General features: G+C 49.6%; 1 protein-coding gene across 3 annotated transcripts in view; it reads right to left on the minus strand.

The window, feature by feature from the left end:
* NOS1 (nitric oxide synthase 1) overlaps window positions 1-14234 on the minus strand; it is a 174135-nt gene that overhangs the window by 8556 nt on the left and 151345 nt on the right. For all 3 annotated transcript variants that reach the window (XM_045887548.2, XM_064578460.1, XM_064578459.1), the window contains 5 exons: window positions 8349-8542; window positions 6722-6891; window positions 3420-3630; window positions 2665-2752; window positions 792-913 (listed from right to left, as the gene is read on the minus strand). In XM_045887548.2, coding sequence (XP_045743504.1) covers window positions 792-913; window positions 2665-2752; window positions 3420-3630; window positions 6722-6891; window positions 8349-8542 — 785 coding nt within the window. The remainder of the gene's footprint in view (window positions 1-791; window positions 914-2664; window positions 2753-3419; window positions 3631-6721; window positions 6892-8348; window positions 8543-14234) is intronic.

Here is a 14234-nt window from a genome sequence, read left to right on the forward strand (position 1 = left end):
CTACTGGGTTGTGCCGAAAGCCCAGTCTGTGGAGCTGCACTACCCGGGTTCAAATCCCAGCTCTGTGCAATGATGAGCAACTTAACTTTCTATGTGCCCATTTCTGCAGGTACAAAATGGAAGTAATAATAGCATCTACCTCCTACGGTTACTCTGAGATGTAAAACATTTGAGCTCAGTGAATATACAGTGAATCCTTTATCAATGTTGGCTATTCCACCAGAATGACCGGTCCATGGGGGCGGCTTTTTTTTTTTTTTTAAGCTGTTTCTCTGTCTTGTTCAATGCTGTCCCTTGGCACCTAAAACAGTGCTTGGCATTTATTAGATGCTCAACAAATCCCTGGTTAATGCATGCCACAGCTGTGGGTTTCTTTCTCTCTCCTCCTGGAGCTGATCTGTTGGGTCTCTCACACAGCAAAGCCTGCTCTTGAATAACAGCCTTTGGGACAATCCCCCAAACGTACAGACACTTGACAAGGCTTAATATTTACTCTCCTAGGGCTGCTTCAGGTTTCAGATGGGTCCTAGCGTAACACAGAAATGTCTTCCAGGGATGGAATTTCACGCCCTAGAACAAGCTGTGTGGGAGACTGGTCGGGACAGGTCCTTTGAAGTATAACCATGAACCTCACCTATGGGTCAGGGCAGTACCATGACCCCCTCCCCCTCCCCCAGGGAGTAATGCAGTAGAGAGAGAACTCTGTCATTCCTCTGGGTGGCTGAGCCACAGGTGGGTCTGCCCAGGTCTGGGCGGGGTGAACATCACCTGGCTGCTGAATTGTGACCCACCTTTGTGTTGGATGTCAAATTGCCGTTGCTGCCAGAAACTTCGGAAAGGGGCGATGCCGGTGCCTGGGCCAACGAGGATGCAGGGCACTTGGGGGTTTCGGGGCAGGTGGAAGCTGGGTGCTCTGGACCAGAGAGAGAGAATCAGAAGGCTTGCTGCACTCAGATCTGATCAAGGGTGGCTGGGCCTTGGGTAGACCAGATGGCCGTCTTGGTGATACAGTGGGATTGCGCTCTCCAGCTGGGGTCGGGTGCCCCTTATCAGAGTGGGAGGTCCCACAGCTTTGGGGAGTTCCCCACACAGGAGCTCCTCAGGGTCTGGCTACCACTCCAATTCCCAGTTTTCCTCATTGCTGAACTAAGCCACCAAGGGCATCGTTTTAACTCAGGCTTTCCGGACCTCAGCACTGCTGACAGTTGGGGCTGCATACTTCTCTGCCATGGGGGGTGTCCTGTGCATTGTAGGATATTGAGTGGCACCCCTCGCCTCTACCTCCTAGATGCCAGGAGCACCCTCCAGCCGTGACAAAAATCTCCGCAGCCTTTGCCACAGGCGGCCTGAGGGGGAAAATCAGCCTCTGCTGAGAACCACGGTTCCGTGTAGGCACCAGCGAGATCTCCTAAAAGCAGGGAACAGACTTCCGTGTACAGAAGAATCACCCAGTGGCGTTAACAGCAGAGCCTTGGGCAGTGCAGCAAGTCTGGGCTCAGGATACGGTACTTTCGAAGCACCACTGGGATTCTGATGGTCATGGTATATGGACCATCCTATGAACACTCCACTCTCAAGAGCTGAGAAAAATCACTGGTCAAGACCACTGTTCAGGTACAGAAGTCACTGGCTGACAAAGCAGGAACCTTACCAGCTCAGGTATGGCCCTCACTGTGAAAAATGTTTAAGTTGTAGTTTTTATCTGATGGTGGTAAGAACACTTCAATGAAATCTACCCTCTTCACAAAATTTTTAAGTGCACGATACAGTACTGTTAATTGTAGGCAGGAACGTACTTTAAAACTGAGTTTGGGGGGGTGCCTGGGTGGCTCAGTTGGTTAAATGTCTGCCTTTGGCTCAGGTTGTGATCTTGGGGTCCTGGGATTGAGTCCCGCATCGGGCTCCCTGCTCAGCTGGGGAGTCTGCTTCTCCCTCTTCCCTCTGCCACCCCCCGCTTGTGTTCTCTCTCTGTCTCCAATAAATAAAATCTTTTAAATTTATTTGAGACAGAGAGAGAGAGAGAGAGAGAGGGAGCACAAGAAGGCACAGCAGCAGGCAGAGGGAGAGGGAGAAGCAGGTTCCCAGGCAGGGAGCCTGATGTGGGGCTCGATCCCAGGACCCCCGGATCGTGTCCTGAGCCGAAGGCAGATGCTTAGCCAACTGAGCCACCCAGGCGTCCCAATAAATAAAAATCTTAAAAAAACCCCACACAGCTGAGTTCGAGAGAAACAGCTCTGACTGATGGGAGGAAGGTTTAGATCTTCCCCATCTCCGAAATATTGGGAACAGATAGGATGGTTGGTAGATAGTGGAGAGAATTTCCGCCAGACTTTCCGCCAGTCTGCAGATTTCAGGAAAGCTGAGACTGCATTTGCTGGGTTGTCTACTGTAACCCCAGCATCTAGCACAGTACATGCACTTGATAAATATTCATTGCATTGACCTGACTTTGACTGGGGAGGTGGGGCTTGCTTAGCTGCTGCTGTGTTGCCTATCCCAAGATCCCATTTACTTAACAGCTCGGAGTGATACTGAGTGTTGATCTCGGTTCCGTCTGACTCAGCCATTTCTCCAGAACCCTTTAGGCTGGTCCACCCAGACCAGCTCAGGACATGAGTATGCAGCTTTGGGACAACTGCTCATTTCTCTTCATTTGCCACTCACCCTCTCACGAAACACGGGACCACTTCGTCAGCCTGTATCTGGTTAAGCCAGGAGGAGCACACACCGTGGTGAATTGGTCCTTCTCCATCTGGCAGAATAAGCAAGGTGGTCTGGTGCGCCTACTGCCCCCAGGGTTCCCCGTCCCTGGCCTCCCCCTCCCTCCAGTGAAGCTCACGACCCCACGCCAAGTTTCTGCCTTGGAATTCCCTGTCTGGATCCTCTGAAGGGGAAGAGGGTATGGTATAATGAAGCTGCCCAGGGTTCCCGTGGGTAAGGGTGGGTCTAACTCGGAAAGGTCTCAGTCACTGTGCTCCTGGTGGCCTTCCAGGATCCCGGTCTTGGAGCTCTCTCAGGCACCATGCATTTTAACTGCTTTATCAAGGAGGGAAATTACGGGAGACAAACGCTAGGATATCTGACTGACCTACAACTAGGGGACTTCATGCAGCAGAGAGCTCCCCCCTCCGAGGGATGGGTGAGGGTGGCTTGATCCAGTTGCTGCCTTGGTTGGGGAGGGATGAGAGGATGAAGGCAGTAAAAGCGCTCTCAGGCTTTGGGAGCAGAGGAAGCTTTCAAGTGCACATCTTCCCTCCTTCCTGACTCTGCCTAAGGGGACAGTCTGCCTGCCCTGCTTCTTCCCCCAGTTCCTGGCCTCGGGGTGGGTCTCCTCTTGGGGATTTGGGATTTGGCAGCCGTGCAGAGGCCCCTGGGGAACCAATGCAGACCCAGGGGGCTCTCCTGGGGCCTTTGCCTACCTCGGGTGCGGTAGGAGACAACGGCCACGGTGAGGTGCACCTCGTCGGGGTACATGTCTGGGGAGGAGCTGATGGAGTAGTAACGGGGCTGCAGCAGGGACAGCTGGGTCAGGAGCAGGGTAGAGGGCATCTGGATGGATGGGAACTCCTCCAGCACCTCCACGATGGTGGGGTTCTTGCCCCACTTCCATTCTTCGTACTCCTGCAAACCCTGTGCCAAGGAGAGGGATGCAGAACTTGCACCCTGCTCTGGGTACACATTTCCAGGGAGGGCATCAGAACATCTGGGGATGGGCGCCTGGGTGGCTCAGTTGGTTAAGCGACTGCCTTCAGCTCAGGTCATGATCCTGGAGTCCCGGGATTGAGTCCCACATCGGGCTCCCTGCTCAGCAGGGAGTCTGCTTCTCCCTCTGACCCTCCTCCCTCTCCTGCTCTCTGTCTCTCATTCTCTCTCTCTCAAATAAATAAATAAAATCTTAAAAAAAAAAAAAGAACATCTGGGGAAGGAGGTCAGGAGTGATAAGGATACCTAACACTCACACAGTAATTACTCCGCGCCAGGTCTTAATTCTTACGACGACCTTATGAAATACATATGACTGTTGTCCCTATTTTATAGTGGGGGAAACTGACCAACACAGAAGCTCTTTGGCTTGGAGGCAGTGATTCTGGGTTTTGAATCTAGGTCGGGGGTGACAAACTTCAGCCGAAAAGGTCAATGTGGCTTACTATGCGTCTGTAGGGCTCATGAGCTAAGAGCTGTTTTTATATGTTTAAATTGTTGGGGGAAAGGATCAAAAGAAGGATATGATTTCATGACATGAGAATGTGATATGAAATTTGAATTTCTGTCCCATAAATAAGATATGACTGGAACCTGGCCATGCCGACTCTCTTAGGTACTGTCTATGCTGTTGGGCTATCATGGTGGAGTTTAATGGTTGTGAGACAGACCTCATGGACCGTGAGCCTAAAATATTTACTACCAGGCTCTTCATGGAAAAAGACTGCTGACCCCTGCTCCAGGCAGTGTGGCCCCAGCATCTGTGCTCCTAACCATATAGTCCTGCCATATGCAAAGCTCAAGAGAAAAGCACTGTGGAGAGTGTCATGATTTGCTGGTATGGAATGTAGATCTGTGACCTGTGAGTTTGCAGGGCTGGAGATGCATCGGCAGGGAGCATAGGTCAAGTTCAAGATGGTGAATGACAGCCCCAAAGGAACATGTTAGGGTGTGGAGGACCACATGTGGGGGCTTGTGGACAGCAAAGCCCAGCTGCTACCAGGAAACAGAGGAACTCTCTGGGGCTCTGGAATTAGGTTTTCCTACATCTCAGAAGCTGCTCTGGGCAGTCCCTGACTGCTTATAGGAGGCTCAGATTTTGAGGAGTGAAGTCTATTATAAGTGCACCTTATAACCAAGCTTTCCTCCACGTCCCTAAAGATCATCCTTGCTTTATTGATAGGGTATGGCATCCTTGAGAACGTGCCTCCCGGACCTCCAGCCTCACTGACCTTGAGCTGCAGGGGTGCAATCTGCCAAGAGCCTCAGGAACTGCTCTCTGAAATGGACATCCACGGGAAACAGACATGGATCACCTGTGTTGGTCCTTCCTAAGGCTGCGGCTGCAGTTCCAGATGCTTCCATTCACACTTCCTTCCCTCTCCGTCACTCAGAGTCAGACTTGTTAGAGGTCTGACGGCCCTCCCAGCCTTATCGGACTCTTGCCCATTTTTCCCCTCACACAGGTGTTTCCCTTAATAAAAATCCTCGCTTATTTAATCCCACCTTGGAGTTTGTGCTCTTCAGAAGAAATGGGCTAATACGTACAGTTTATCAAATTCTACTTGAAATCATCCGATGCAAACAGTGCAATCTCTGGTCCCTCTTAAAGCAGCCCCTCCCCCATTAATTAAAATTTTAAAGTTATACATGTACATCGTGTGCAAAGTTAAACAATTCTGCGAAGTTTACGATGAAGATTAATGCTCTACTTCTCCAATCTGTTTCCAACTCCCCGGAGTGAACCACTTACAACTCTCTAAGTGTTCCTTTTCATGTCTGTTTTCTCATTTCTAAATATAGCCGACCCTCCACCAACATGGGTTTGAACTGTGCAGGTCCACTTATATGCAGATTTTTTTTCGATGAATATAATAGAGGACTGTAAATGAATTTTCTCTTCCTTATGATTTTCTTTTCTCTAGCTTACTTTATGGTAAGAATACAGTATATAATACATAAAACATACAAAATATGTGTTAATCAACTGTTTATGTTATCGGTAAGGCTGCCGGTCAACTGTAAGCTAAATTAGTGGTTAAGTTTTGGGGGAGTCAAAAGTTATATGTGGATTTTCTACTGCACAGGGGGTCAGCACCCCAGTCCCCACGTTGTTCAAGGGCCAGCTGTAATATACATTCTTTGAATTAGCCTCTTCCTATCTGCCCATCATACGTCCCTCTCCTGGACAGCAGAAGAAAGCTAAGCCATCCTTTGCTGATGGCTTGCTTAGTGGGGAGGAGCCCCCACTGGGAGAAGTCTGGGTAGTCCTCCTGGGTAGGATTCTTACTGAGTAAGATTTTTTTTTAAAGATTTTATTTTATTTATTTGACAGAGATATATAGAGAGAGCACAAGTAGGCAGAGAGGCAGGCAGAGGGAGAGGGAGAAGCAGACTCTGCACGGAGCAAGGAGCCTGATGCGGGGCTCGATCCCAGGACCCTGAGATCATGACCTGAGCCGAAGGCAGACATTTAACTGACTGAACCACCCAGGAGCCCCATTACTGAGTAAGATTTTGCAGGGGCTTGGGGCAAGCAAGTCTTAGGTTTCAAAGCAAGGATGGTAGAAATGTTTCATGCATTTTACCATCATAGGGCCTCCTCTATCTTGCAAGTCCCACCAATAGGTCCTCGGTGTTTGGAAAGACCTCTCTCTAAAACAGGGTACTGTGGGATTCTTCTCTCTTTCTTTTCTTTCTAAGCATGGGCTCAGATGGAGCTAATGGAAACTCAAGAGTTCCAAAGGAAGGAGGAACAAGAGTTAGAAGAGCAATTTCTACTGGGCCAGAGAGCTCTGAGATTCAACAGGGCTACCCTCGTTCTGTCAGACCTTAGTTAGAATGAGTGGGGATGGTGAGGACAAGCCAAAATGGACTAGCCAATATGGTGACCATCTGCAAACTGAAAATCGGCAACTCTTGCTCCACCCTGCCATCTGCTGGACAACTGTTGTAATAGCTACATAACTCTCCGACTCGGAGGTGAAAGGTACCGTTGGGGTTGCAGGAGGGGACCCACCTTGCTGAGGACCAGCAGACGCTGCTTCTCTTTCTCGCTGGTGGCCAGAGAGGCAAACTGCTGCAGCTGCAGTGGCGTTGGCGGCGTGGTGATGTCCAGGTAGTACTTGAAGGCCTGGAAGATGGTGCAGGGCGGGAGGCGGTGCTCATCTGTCCAGTTACTGATGACTCCTATGGAGGTACAATGGACGTGAGGGGTGGATGGGGGAAGGAGAGTCTGCACTCCAAGGGCTTCGGTCTAAGTCAGGAAGGCCAGATTTTCTCCTGGGGCAGAGGTTGGGGCCGGGTGAGCCAAGCAATCCCTTGGCTTGTCACCTTCCATGTCCCACATCTAGACCCAGGGTTCTGGGGACCCTGTGATCGCCTCATGCATGCAAGGAGCATATCCAAAATCAACTGAGCAAATTAGTTCAAAAATTAAAAAATAAACCAGTATTAAAATAGCACGAGACTGTCCGTCCTCTGGCATTCTACGCAGTGAGCCCCCCACTGAGCACAAGCTAGGAGTCTTATTTTGGTCCTGTCTGACCTCTCATGGTGTTGGCCTCTCAAACCTCTAAGTGGGATTCCGGTGTTTAAAATGACAAACATGCCTAACACTTTGCTAGCACTTTCTATATGCCAAGTGCTATTCTCAGCACTTTATTATTATTAACTCACTTAGTCCTCACAACAACCCTAGGTGGTGGGTGCTATTATTATCCCCATTTTGCAACTGAGAAAAAGGGAAGCACAGAGAGGTCAAGGAATTTGCCCAAGGTCACACAGCTCATAAGCGTGAAGTCAGGCAGTCCTGCCCCAGACCTTGTTCTAACTACTACACTGTATGGTTTCTGTGTAATTTTCCATAGCATATAGCCCTAAGCATGGCATCTACTTTATCAGGGGCTCAACCCAAGATAAAAAGTGCTGCTCCCACACGAAGAAGAACCGGCTGGGTTGGATTTATTAATCTACAGTGTTGTCTCTCCAAAGTGGTATCGCCCAAAGGACTTTTCAGTCGGGCTTTGACCACATGCTGTTTTCACATTCTGCTCTGACCGTACACTCTAGCTCCTTTGTAAAGGGGCTATGTCATCATATTCTGGGCTGTCAAGTAAGGTCACCGTGGTTCCTGGTTCCTGAGCCTGAGCTCACCTGTGCCTCCTGAAATGAAGCCCTGAGACCCATTTGCCTTTGCAAGTTCTTCAACAGAATGGTCAAGGATGGTCACTGAGACAGACCGGAACCGGATCTAATGATGGTTCAACCTTGAGTGCGCCATCTAGTGCCTCTTGATTTTAAGAGGAGGGAGGGGCACACAACAGCTGCTGTTTATTCGGTGGGCAGTGAGGCGGGGGTGATGAAGGAAGGCAAAAGCCCCTTCCCCCAAGGATGAGCTATGGATGTCCTGGCATCGTGGACATTGGCTCAGCCAGTTGGGCCATGGTGGTTCAGCCACGAGAAAGGAGGAGTCTTCAGTCTCATATGCTGGAGGAGACAGAGACCCACTCTTCCGCCTGGATTGGTGATTGGGAAGAAGGATGGGTCTCCTCTACCCCAGACACCCACTGCTTCTGGGACTCCCCGGAGAAGGGGAGGGTTCTCAGGAGGGGCCAGGTGGGGGGCCCCCACCCTGCCGTAGTTACCCAAAGCCGTGTTTCGCTCCTCTAGCAGCTCCACCTTCACCAGCTGGTTGACCGGAGGTGCGTCCTCCAGCCGCTCGATCAGGGCGTTCACGAGGTCCTCGCGGTTGCCAGGGAAGACACCCAAGTGGTCCCCAGGCTGGTATTGCAGCTCCTGATTCCCGTTGGTGTGCAGACGCACGAAGATGGTTGATCGGCTGGAGGGAAAGGTGGGGAACAGTCGGATAAGAGTCACCAGCTACTGCCTCCTTTCTTTGTCTCTTTTTGTGGCTGCAACCCCCCTCCTTTCATTCTCCGTGGGGCCGAGGCCAATGAGCCCTGTGCCCCCATCGTTCCAACCATGGTTTTTAGCAGGTCACCCACGAGCTCCTCAGTGCAAATCCAATGCCAAGTCCTGAGCGCTCATCTTGCTTATGGAACCAGCACTGGACAGGGCTGCTCACGTCCTCCTTCTCAACTCCCTTCTCCTGGGTTCTAGCACCCCACGCTCTCCCAATCTTCTCTCATTTGGCAGTTCCTTCTCATCTTCCCAAACTCTGGCCATTAGAGCACCTCAGGGTTCAGTCATCAGATTCCTTGCTTTTCTATCTTCCCGAACCTACCTTTCTTCATAGCACTTACCGGCCTCTGCCTTCTTGTGGTGTTTATATCATCCTGTGGTTTGTGGTCTGCCCTCCCCTGACTGCCGCCCCTCCCCACCCCCAGCCTCCAGGACAATTTCAAATTCAAGAGGGCAAGGAATCTGTTTTGTCCACTGCCCTATTCCTGGCAAGGAGGACAGCGCACAGCACATAGTTGGTACTCAAGAAATATTTATTAGATGAAGGAACCTCAGACTCCCAGGGTTAACCAGTTGCCAGAACAGACTCTGTTCTCAGTACCAACTGGGGTTCTCCCAGGAATCACGACCCCATTGGAGCCAAGCAGTGGAGTCCCCAGTCTGTGTCACGCCATCTCTCCTGGGAATCCTAAGCTCTGCCCCCCCTTTTTGTAAGTGTGGGTGTGCGGGGGGCTTCCCATATTATAAAGAGAAAAACATTTGGTCTTGGTTGTGCACAAATCCACCAATATAAATGTGAGAGATCCAAGGAGAGAACGCACGGAGAAATTGATTTATTTCCTGCCAGATCCTCTCCTTTTCCATTCGTTTTTGTATTTTAAGGGCAGAAGGCCCATGCTAAGGGAGGGCCCCAAGAATGAATTCTCAGACTACGATCATTTTGGTCCTTTAAAAGGTTTTAGTACAGACCTACCGCATTTTACACAATACCTGAGAACTTGGGGGCTGATTACACTTTGGTAAATCAGATTCTTTGTCCTCTTTGGGTTCCGTTGGCATTTCAGATCTGCTTTTCTTCATTGCCAACTGGTTCTTATTCAACATGAAGTTTCTACATTCTCCATGGTATGTAAATCAACACTTGAATAGATCAATGGGACTCGCTATATAAAGGAGTCTCTGGCACACCCAACAACCCTTTTGTGCTGCAAATAGCCACCGTTATTAAAAATAGTTGTGCTGGCACATTTACTTTTTTGCAAGTATTTTCTCAAAGCAAGTCACCCCTGTCCTTCGTATGGTGGGGAAAATTGGTGGCTGAGATTGTGAATGGTGGTGTCAGGGCCTGGGGTCCCATTCTCCTTTCCTGGACAGATTTTGCTATCTCTGGGGCACTAATCTTGTCAATTATACAGACTTGCACGGCTGATTCTGCTCTGAGCTCATACGGATTCCTGGTTCCTGGAGAGCAGAGACACCATCACCTTCTGCCAGCTCCAGGGTTGGAATTAGCAGAGGCTGACAGCCAGCAGGGGGCGCTGTGGGGCTGCTAATTTCGGAGCCTCCTGCACCAACCACAGGAAGCCTTTGAAAGGCCCCCAAATCAATTCCCACTTTCTCCCAGATCATCACGATTTCTTTCAGAAGTATATTTGCCTCCGTTCTTCTGGCCGGTACAAAATAGAAATGCGGAGGACCTGAACTTGCTGAGCTGGCTCATGCTCACAGCCATTTCCCCCAAGTAAGTCCTCTTGAACGTGACACAAGGTGGTCAGGCAGACAAGGGGCAGGAATGGGGAGGCAGCTGACAGATTAGCTAGGTGGCCCAGGTTCTGCCCGTGCTGGGAATTTAACCAGGGGGATGTTACATGCCTCTGGTCAGACATGGCTTGCTGAGACCCCCAGCACTGAATGGCTGCGTGGCCTCAGGGCATCCTGATGGGCTGGTCTTTGAAGCCTTGTCCGGGAAGCAGATTCCCCCCCAACCTGGAGACCAGTTGTCTCAGTTCTGCTGGGGGTTTGTAAGTATAGGATTTTGTAAGCTTTTTTTTTTTTTTAAAGCTTGGGACACATATGGCCATTGAGAAGGGTAGGTGGTGATGGGCTGGGGGCAGTGGGCTGAGTGATCGTCAGATAGGATGGTCAGGGAGGCCTCTGTGGTGACGTGATATTTGAACAGAGATCTGAACAATGAGAAAAAGGGGACATGCAAAGATCTGTTTGGGAAGAGTGTTCGCATGTGCAAAGGCCCTAGGGTAGGAAAAGGTGTGGCATATTTGGAGAAGGGAAAGAAGGCTGGAGTGTTTGGAGAGTGGTAAACACAGATGTGGGGGGAGGGAGGAGAGTAGACTGCTGGGCAGAGGCTATATCATGAGGGCTTCATCATGACCTGTCATGGCAAGAAGTTTGGAGGTCTCCTCAATCCAGTGGGAAGCCACTAGAGGGTATAAAGCTATGGAGTGATAGGATTCAATTTACGTTTTTCCAAGACTGGTCTGGCTGCTATTTGGAAACGGCTCTTGGAGAGAAAAGCCAAGAAACAAGGAGACAAGCTAGGGTCTACTGTAGTCACTCATACCATGGATGAACATGGCTTTGCTCAAGGCGGCAGCTGTAGGTCTGAGATGAAGTTGAAAGTCAAGTCCCGGAGGACCAGCTGAGGGCCGGACATGCAGTGTAAGAGAGGGAGAGGAGGCAAGGAAGATGCTGGAGTTTTTGGCTTAAGCCAAATGTTGATGTTCTCTGTTGAAATGGGGAAGGCCAGAGAGAAGCAATTTCATCCAAAGAGAGATGAGAATCAAGAGCTCCCCCACCAAGAACTGTCTATTGTAATATCCCACCACTCTCTGTGATGCCCCAGCACTCAGCCACCCTTCTGCACCTTTGCTCCTGCTAGCCTCTGCCTAGATGTCCCTCCTCTGTTCTCATTCCCATTCTAAAGCCTACCATGCGCTTCCCCTCCTTCGGACCTGTAGGACTTATGATCACTGATCACCGCACCCATTACCCGTTACAGCTCCATTATACTCCCTTCTGTATTGTTTGCTAATTGGTGTACCTAGAAAATGTATTTCCTGGCCAGACAGTAACTGTGGTCACTTTTCTCTTTAGATGTGCAAGGATCACCCTCAGAAGGCTCTTTACTTCCTCCTAAGCACTTTGCTTGCAATTAAGGGTCTGGGAGGCGAGGAATAATTTGTGATATCTCACTTATGGCTTCCTGGCTCAAACAGCCTGACTTTGGGCCAACTTGGGCAGGGGAAAATGGGAGAGAGTATCATGCTTTTTTTACTCGATTATCCCTTAAAACAAACCAACAACTTATAAAGCTGGAGATGGTAGTAAGCCTGAAAATAGGTCATGCTCCAGAGTGTGCTTCTAAAGAGAGAGATACCTACATACAATTTGATCCTTTTTGTGCTAATTCACGACTGATTCTTTTCTTTTCTTTTCTTTTTTTTTTTAAGATTTTATTTATTTATCTGAGAGAGAATGAGATAGAGAGAGAGAGCATGAGAGGGGGGAGGGTCAGAGGGAGAAGCAGACTCCCCGCTGAGCAGGGAGCCTGATGTGGGACTCGATCCCGGGACTCCAGGATCATGACCTGAGCCGAAGGCAGTCGCTCAACCAACTGAGCCACCCAGGCGCCCCTCACGACTGATTCTAATACTAGCTTCTAGTTCCTAACCTTGCTGAAATATTCAGTCTCTTGTAAGTCACTCAGCATAGAGTCAGCTACCCTTTCCAGAGGGGAGGGGGGGTTATTCTGGGACTTTGGTCCAACTTAGCATCAGAACATTTGCAAAGGGGGCGCCTGGGTGGCTCAGATGGTTAAGCGTCTGCCTTCGGCTCAGGTCATGATCCTAGGGTCCTGGGATTGAGTCCCGCATTGGGCTCCCTGCTAGGCGGGGAGTCTGCTTCTCCCTCTGCCTCTGCCTCTCTCTCTCTCTCTGAGTCTCATGAATAAATAAATAAAACATTAAAAAAAAAAAAAGAACATTTGCAAAGGACCTTGCTTTTTATGTACCATGGTTTAGGGAGTAATTTTTGTGATTTGGTCTTTCACAGTTTGTTGCTAAAGGAAATTTCCAATGGATTCTTAGTCTCTTCTCTTCCATGCTACTGAAGTCATCCCTTTCCACAGGGCAGAAATGGGAAGTAAGGGTGCATATTTCAAACACAGGGTCCCTCTGTGTATCAGAGATCCCTATTCTCCAAATGTTGCATTTAACTATTCAAAGGGATTCATTTCCCAACCCATTTCTTTAATGTTTGAGGATCTAAGTGAGTACATGAGAGCTTGGGGGCTTCATCCTGCTGATAACTCTATTAGAGGTCTGAAGTCCATGTAGAAAGCATGCATACTAAATTTGCAGGTGTTTGAAGCTGGGATGGATAAGGAAGAGTAATGGGAAGGTATGATATGTTAGTTGTTTTGTGCACCTCGTCTTTGATACAACAGCCTTGCAATGCTCTTGAGGACACCTGGGTAGCCTTTCGGCATGCTCACTTTGGAGTTGGAGAACCAAGTCTATGTGACCTCGAAAAAGTCACTTGCATTATCTACTTGTCACTTTTCATATTTAAAACATCGATGATGGGGCGCCTGGGTGGCTCAGGCAGTTGAGCGTCCGACTCTGGATTTCAGCTCAGGTCATGGTTGTGGGATCAAGCCCCGCGTCCGGCTCCACACTCAGTGGGGAGTGTGCTTGAGATTCTCTCTCTCTCTCTCTCCTTCTGCCCCTCCCTGCCTCAAATAAATAAATAAATCTTTAGAAAAATTAAAAAAAAAATGCCGATGATAATAGTCCCAACTTCCTGGGCTGGCCAAGAGTTCTGGGAGATCCCGCACAGAGAGGACTCAAAACTGGGCGTGGCACACAGAAAGCTCTAGAGAAACGTCAGCAATCTGCAGAGTCAATGTTCTCATTCTGCACAAGGAGACAGGGGTTCGGAGGACCTGAGTGACTGGCCCGGTCACATGGCTGGTGAGCAGCAGAGCTGGGGACAGAACCCAGGGCTGTCCAGCTCGTGAGCCCACTCTGTACACAAAGAATCGAGATTTCAAAAGATCGGCATGGGCTGTAACCGGAAAGTGAAAAAGGTGCCATTCCTTGGGGATCAAGGCAAAGGACTTCATTAAGGCCAAAAATCCTATTCACACGAGTTGAAGGACGGACAGGCCTGGGTCACTCACTTTGAAAAGAGCAGCAAGGACGTAAGCTTAATGGGAGAACGGCATGACCCCCAGGACAAAGCCCGTGATGTTGGATGGTCCATGCGTCCTGCTCACGCTGGAGGCTGGATGTGATGAACCTAGGGCATGTGGCAGCTATGATAGGTCTCCCCTGTGCTGTGACCGGGCCTGGGGATGACGCTGCCAGCAGGACAGTGTGTCCTTCTACTAAAACGAAAGGTGTGGGAAACTGGGTGTGAGGAAGCACGATCTGAAGGAATCAAAACCCAGGAGAGATTGGTCAATGTCCTTGGCTCTTAGCAGGTCTCTCACTTGGAAGAATGCAGTTTGTTTTGGGTATGACCAGAATATAGCTGAGATCAGTATGGAGTGCTAGGAAGATGCCCTTTGGTTATAGCCATAGTAAGATACT

The sequence above is a fragment of the Mirounga angustirostris genome, unplaced genomic scaffold (genome assembly GCF_029215605.1).
Source record: "Mirounga angustirostris isolate CCGP_5_RB_7025 unplaced genomic scaffold, mMirAng1.0.hap1 SCAF_14, whole genome shotgun sequence".
In the NCBI taxonomy this organism is placed as follows: Eukaryota; Metazoa; Chordata; class Mammalia; order Carnivora; family Phocidae; genus Mirounga; species Mirounga angustirostris.